Source organism: Aulonocara sp. 'chitande type north' Nkhata Bay, linkage group LG22 (genome assembly GCF_057382095.1).
Source record: "Aulonocara sp. 'chitande type north' Nkhata Bay isolate Kocher_YH1m ecotype deep benthic linkage group LG22, A_spYH_male_GT1.1, whole genome shotgun sequence".
In the NCBI taxonomy this organism is placed as follows: domain Eukaryota; kingdom Metazoa; phylum Chordata; class Actinopteri; order Cichliformes; family Cichlidae; genus Aulonocara; species Aulonocara sp. 'chitande type north' Nkhata Bay.
This window is the reverse complement of record NC_141364.1, coordinates 8,281,034-8,288,077: the sequence shown is the minus strand read 5'-3', so window position 1 is coordinate 8,288,077 and position 7,044 is coordinate 8,281,034. Positions and strand designations below refer to the sequence as shown.

The 7,044-nt window shown below is 43.3% G+C and overlaps 1 protein-coding gene across 4 annotated transcripts in view; it reads right to left on the bottom strand.

The window, feature by feature from the left end:
• Positions 1-1,310: 1,310 nt before the first annotated feature.
• Positions 1,311-7,044, bottom strand: part of cica (capicua transcriptional repressor a) — a 50,589-nt gene continuing 44,855 nt past the window's right edge. For 2 of the 4 annotated variants that reach the window (XM_086281447.1, XM_086281448.1), the window contains exons 17-22: positions 6,754-6,920; positions 5,740-5,885; positions 4,850-5,001; positions 4,566-4,700; positions 4,356-4,481; positions 1,311-3,684 (exon numbers count right to left, since the gene is read on the bottom strand). In XM_086281447.1, coding sequence (XP_086137573.1) covers positions 3,422-3,684; positions 4,356-4,481; positions 4,566-4,700; positions 4,850-5,001; positions 5,740-5,885; positions 6,754-6,920 — 989 coding nt within the window. In that variant the 3' untranslated portion in view covers positions 1,311-3,421. Of the gene's footprint in view, positions 3,685-4,355; positions 4,701-4,849; positions 5,002-5,739; positions 5,886-6,753; positions 6,921-7,044 lie in introns of all 4 variants that reach the window. The other 2 variants (XM_086281445.1, XM_086281446.1) reach the window with 1 other exon arrangement.

Here is a 7,044-nt window from a genome sequence, read left to right as displayed (position 1 = left end):
CTGTGAGGTTCAACACTGCTGTGCCGTTTAAATCTTTAACAGCATATCCTTTAAATTAAATGTATTTTTTCCATTTTATTTCATGCCTTTGGTGTTATGTCTTGCTTGGGTAAACAAAACAAAAAAAGAACTAATGAAGGCCAATGGATTTATTTAGGGTTCAGAAGTGGGCAGCCAGGTGTTATCTCCAGCTTCCCACAGAGCATCTGTTTTACTGTACTGAAAGCTCTTTGACCAGGTCTCCTTAACTTAACCCAGCTTCTCGCCCAATATGACCTGAATCTCAAAGGCTGCTCTAATCCAATAAGCACTTTCAACACTGATATGCTCGATAAAGGCCAGCTGGAGAAGCACACACTGTATGTTCCAGGGATTTTGGGATTTTGCTGCCATTATGATTTTTGCAGAGATTCATCTCCCACCGACACAGATTCACAAATAAGACACACGACATTATAAAAGACTCAAGAAATGCAGGGACATGAAATAAATGCAAGCACATAAGAGGTTGTGTTAGAACTTTAATATTTTCAATATTTAGTCTTTTTTTGTTGTTTAGAAATATTGCACATGGTCAACATGCCTGCTTATGAGATAACACTCACATCGCTCATCCTAAAATTTCCTTCTCCAAAGTAAGGACAGTTTATTTTTAAGCACAATCATACAGTGTACACGCATACGTGTGTGTATGCACATATGTCTGTGTGGGTGTGTGCACGCGTGCATGTGATTGCACATGCATGCAGACAGACACTTTACAGCCCTAACCCCGAAGTAATGTGAATTGATAGTCTTCTTCTTACCTGTGTGTATTTATATATATATATATAGATATATCTACATATCTATATATATAGATATATATATATATTTCACATATATCCTGAATCAACTGGGTTTGATAACAGTCAAGATGGCAGACAAAATAGTCATGGTGACTATAAAAATACTGTCTCTAGAGTAGAATATAGAATGTAGATACAATGAAAAATATACTATTGATAATGTTGCTGTGTGGTGAAAGAACGAGAGGTTGGTCGTGATAACACGCTACCTGCATGTGCCAAAACATACACACAACACCCAAACACAGACCTAAATGCACATATATGGAAATACCGGTATATATATTTGTTTTTCACACATCCAACTGTATACAGAGAAATTATAGAGATACCCATAATAATAATAACTACCCCCACTCTTCACTCGAGAAGCAAAGAGCCAAAAAGTGCTATTTAAAAATTGTCTTTGACTTTTAGTAAGTTATACTTTCTATCGCTTCAACAAGAACAATAATTGCGTGATTCTTTTTTGTTTTCTTTTATACCATATTTATAGACAACAGCTCATCCCTCTCACTGTCTGACTGGGTTTAATATCTATGGCACAGAGCCTTGCCCCGAAAAAAAAAAAAAAAATAACCCACCCATTTAAAAAAAAAAAAGTCCTATTGCACCATTTGATGGGAAAGGATAAAGTGTCGAGAAGAGAGGGACAAGGGGAGGGCTCCGGAGACTGCCCTCCAGTGCTGGTCTAGGATCCGCTTTCCCTGAACTAACCCTAACCAGAACCATCCTGAGCTACATAGCGCTTGACCCGGGACCAGTGCTTAAGGGCACTTTCAGACAACACTTGAGGGTCGGAGGGAGGAGAGCAGTAAAGGGGGGAGAAGGAGAGAGAGAGGGCTGAGGAGGAAAGCAGGGAAGGAGGAAAAGGGTGATTGATAACATAAGGAACAAGTTATTATTTTTTAACTACTAAAACAATCTCTAAAAACAATACTTTCCTGATTTAACTTGTGGCGGCCCCCAGACGGAGAGGGCCGCACAAATTGTGCAAACACCTGATTTCAACGTTTTACAAAACGACAAACGCCCCTGCTCCCCCGCTTCTGTGTCTGGTGAGAAATCGTAGAGGGAGGGGAGGGAGGGGAGAGACGGGGCACACGCTGATTTTTGTCCCCTTATTTGTCCAGAGTTTTGTTGTTGTTGTTGTTATTATTTTTTTATGCTGGAGAAGAAACACAATAGAGCCACGAGAGAGAAAAACAGGCCACGTTAAAACTGGTTATTTCCACGATAATGAGAGAAAGCAACATCATATCCATGGGGGGAGGGAGGGGGGGGATTCAGAGAAGTTTGGTTCTCGTCATGTTGTCCGTATTCACCGCTATCACGTCTTCCCATCGTTGGAATATGAATCTTGCATCCAGTTTTTCCTTCTCCCGCCCTTTTTCTCCGTGCTCTGTTGGGAGCTGGTCGGTGTCGAGTTTAACGTTGATTCTTCAAAGCCTCACAACCTAAAAGTCTCTTTACATAATCTCTTTATGGTGCCTGTTCGCACAGGTTTTGGGGGTCATGACCCCCGGCAGACATACAGACATATAGATCATCAGCTCCCGCCAGTAAGGACTCGAGTCTTTCATAATGGCAATAAACTGAAGGTGCAAAGATTGGTCACACTACATCACGACTCCTGCCTTCTTGTTTTTATTTGTTTGTTTTGTTTTTCTTTTCAGGAGCGAATAAAATTTCATGCTTTCAGTTTCTCTTCTCACTACAATCACTAAAAACTGTGCAGGCCGATGGCTTGGTCAGACCAAGGGGCGGGGTTGGTGGTGGTGTTTGACTGTGTTTGTGTACTCACGCTGTACGGACGCGTGTTTGTGTGTGTGTACTGTGTATGTGTGTGTGCTGTCTGTCTTGCAGCATCGAGGGGCTGTGAAATATCAGTGGAGGTCGTTGGGGTTGTGTTTTTATGTCCTGACCACTGTGCTGAGGAGTGGGAGGACGAGAAAGAGGTCAAGTCAATGGCATCTGAGGGCTGGCTGGCTGGCAACAGCAAACTGCATCTGCACAATAAGTGACAAAGTGCCTTTGTGTGTCGTGGTCCTTGGTAGCAACTCCTGGGGGCTGCCAACCAAGAGTAACAGTCTGATTGTTAAGCGTGTATGCGTGTTTCTGTGGGATCATGTGCATGCTGGAGATTACATATGCACCAGGGCTGGTGTGTGTGTCTGTACGCATGTGTGTGTTTGCCAGAGAGATAGAGTTTGTGTGTCAAACTACAAACTACTGTACAAATGTGCTGAGAGCAGACCCGGGCAAAAGGGTTAACTAAAGACATTCTGGATACTTGGAAAATAAACAGCGAAAACAATACAAGAAGCACTTGACTCATCGTGACTTGCATGTGATTTGACCATATTTGAGGCTTTTTGATTTTTTTTTTTAAAGGTCTGATTAGATGATCCAAGCGCGCCTTGAGTAGTTTGAATTATTTGTGACCACATTCCACATTTCTGCCCAGGTCTGATGGAGATTAGCGCCAGTAGATAGGACCTCACTGGTTAACGCACTCCTCTCTCTCCCTCTTTGTCTTTCCTCCATTCTTCTGCTCCGTCGCCCTCTCCAGCTTACGATCCTTCGCTTTTCGGCTCCTCGGGGCTCCGCCCTTTGTCTCCCTGCTGCTCCATCCCTGCATCCTCCCGGGTTGATTGATTAAAAGAGGAGCTGTGGGAAGAGGCGGGGCTGGCTTCGGCCAACGCTCCGGGCTCGAGGGCTCCTGGCGTGGCCGTCTGCATGATCTTTTGACGGACTTCGCGGATTTTCAGCTGCAGGCACACCTTGTTGGGAAACGTGTCTGAGTAGCGCGCCTGGAAGGCAGCTGTGGCCTGAGCTGGAGAGAGGAGAGTGAGAAGGAAATTATGTTTATGTCATTTGTGCACTTTGAAAGCCCCTCGATTCTCTTCGTCACAGACTGCTGCTTTTCTCACTCATCATTGTATCTTTTATAAAAAAGTGGGAAGGTCTACCTCCGCACCCTTGTTGTGACGTTTAAATAGCATACCAAAGTCCATTCACAGGACATTTTAACATTAGGTAGACCTCTGATAGACACATTAAAATGCTCTGCTGCCTGCGAATAGTACGAGCTAAGAAATAAGAAAATGTATGAAGCTACATTTTCTTATTTCATTACAGCGTTTTAAAGGATTATATTTATTTGGACTGTAATTTATCTGATTATTCTGAAGTCTGGTGTATTTCTTTGTATTAAGTGTCTGTACTGTGTTGTCTGTGTTTTTGTAAACATCTTTCTTGAAAAAATAGCGATGGAAACTCCCACTTAAATAAATAATTAAATAATAATTTGAAAAATGCAAATTCTTCTTTCCTTGCTTCAGTCTGACAGTGATTTTGCTTTTTAAGTTGTTGGTGGAAGCACACAGCTGTGACATATTTTCATCATTACTGCTTTTGTTATTAACAGGTTTGCACTACATAATGATTCTAGCTTTAGTTTGTTGCTTCTCCTGTGACGTCATGTCTTATCTACTGTTAGCTTACCTGAGGGGAAGAAGCCATGGTCATGAAACAGCTGCATGACGAGGGCCCGACGCTGATCCAGTGTTCTGCGCAGAGACGAGTACGAAACCCTGTCCAATTCTCCCGGGGGAACCTCGCCTTCTGGACCTGGTTTCACAGAAAGGTCCATCAGACCAGCGTCAGGCCATCTCGGCATCTCTCGATAGGTTGTAGGTGCCGTACACGTCATACCTGCTCTGTCGAAGGTAAATATGTCTCCCTCACACTTGGCGGCGCTCTTGGGGGTGTTGGGCTCTGAGCTGCAGCTGGACAGGCGACGAGTCTTTCTCCTCGGGGAGCTCGGGTCTTCCCCAGTCAGCTCAAGGTCTGGAGGGAGACGGACGCGTGAGGAATAATGAAAGGCAAGCAAAGGAAAAGAGGAAGAACAGAGACTTTGAATGTGGAGATTTTGTTCCACAGGATATCAGTTGTTCAGATCTAAAGTTTGGAGTCATCTCTGAATTTCTGACTCGTACCCGTGGAGTTGCGTCTCTTCTTGCGGTAGCTGGTCAGGATTGCTCTCGGTGAGGTGGCCAGACTCTGCAGAGTGGGCGAGGGAAGGACCTCCTCTGGGTTAAACTCTGGCAGCTCAGCAAAGCGTTCCTCAAAGTACGTCTCCGAGAGGAGCCTGCACACACAAACACAGTCCAGTTGTGCGGTGGTTCAAGTATCAAGGGACGACTTCTGAATGTATTCGCATTCCTTAAGGCCGAGTTCTGCCGTGACTTTCTCGCCTCTGCGGCTTCCATGCTACTTTCCTACCATCTAAATAAAGAACATCAAGAGTAAGCACTCTGCCCACTCACATTCAGTAAACAGAGTTTCCACCATAATCTTAGAAAGTTGGAGGTTTGGCCGTGCACTAAAAACAGACCTGGATGCCACTACGCTTTAAAACAAGTGCTCATTAATAAAGTCAACAAATGGAGTCCTGTCCAGGGTGCTGCTAGTTTCCCTTCAAGCTGCCAAAATTACATAAGATTCATTCCTGTTGTATGCGCTCTCTCAGCTTGAAAATATGTAAACTGTTAAAATGAAAGGAAGTCTTTTTTTTTTATTTTTACCAAGACCAGAAAGCCAGAAAGAGCTGGCAGACTTGGCTTATTTTTCTCTGATTTGGCAACGATTCTATGAAACTTCAGTCTGACCACGGCGAGACCAGATCTGGACTTTAATAAAAGCTTTTCTTGCAGCCAGAGATGGAATCTGACTTCATTAAAATGCATACTTACCTGTTTCACATCAGTTTATACAGTCCGAATCTGAGGTTGCTTAAACCAACAAACCCACACAGTTGTAGAAAATATAAGAAGCAACGTTAGAATCTCAGGAGTCCTCTGACATAAAGGTTTATCAGCCCACTTACTTGTCATGAGAGTCAGGCGTCTTTTTGAGTGGCGGGGGCCGAAACTTGGTCTTCTTTGAGGAAGAGGGAGGATCTCTTTCTACAGGTGGAGGAGGAGGGGGGTCCAAACCTGAGGGTAGTGGTGGAGGTGGGGAACGAGGTCCAGCCTGGGAACAGAGTGAGAGGTTTTCATCTGTTAAAGGTTGCACTGTTTGTGTGGTTGTTTCTGAGGACATGAGGAGCTTTTTAAACTCTCCTGTGAACGCAGAATGATTTTGGCCAATAATTGTAATAATTGTAATAACTTAAGGTTTAAAGTTCAAAGAACTTTAAACGTAACTCGAATAAAAAAATAAAAAGGTTTGATGTGTGGATGCCTTGTGTGGGCAAGCAGAGGTCTCTGTTGGCTCACACCTCCACTGCAGGATGTCTGTGGTGGAGGACGGGGGGCAGGATGACAGAGGAGAGCTGCTGGAATTAGACTGCATGACGGACACTTGATGCAATTCAGAGACAAAAGCAGCTGCAACAGTTTTGATTCTCTCTCAGGCTCAAATGTCGAAACATTTTACTTCCTCTAAGTGAATGACTTACAGACACTCCCAATGCACACTGAAGGGCGAGCCAAAATCTCAAGGCGCATCTGTCTATATGTTGTTTGAAATATCACCAGTCCTCCTTTTAATTTTATAGTGGTAGATGAAGGCAGCATCTGGAGCTGGCATGACCTTTCAGGACGGGAAACTCGGTTCGTGGGAGAAAAGTGAAATGTAAAAAATGATCACTTTATCTCGACTACCATGATTTGATCTGTGGTTGTTCAAAAATCTCTTAATTGTATTTCAAAATTGTGATTTGTTGTGAAAACCTCCAAAATCACTTCACACAAGTTCTGAAAAAGAATCTGTATCGTTCACAGATATTTTTTGATTTGATTCTGATTCACTCGGAGAAACATATGGTAAACAGATAAAAACTTCAGATATAAAAAGTATTATTATAGTATGAGTGAAGGCCCCATGCGGCTTTGTTCACCTCTTTGCTGCTGTTGCCCGTGCTGAGCTCCTCTCTCTCCATCTCTCTGCCTCGCTTCTTTTCACAGCTCTCTCGCTCGTCGTCCATCTCACTTTGTCTCTCTCTCTCATATCCATCCCTCAAATTTTCTTCTTTGATGCGCAAAGTAGTGTCCTCCTCTTTTTTCACTAAAACACAAAATAGATCATTTTTACCAAATTACTTATCCAGTTAAAAAACTTGCACATTGCTGTAATTTTCCTTTAGAAGTGGACGTCTGATGAAGCCCACACTACACTATAAGATAAGTAC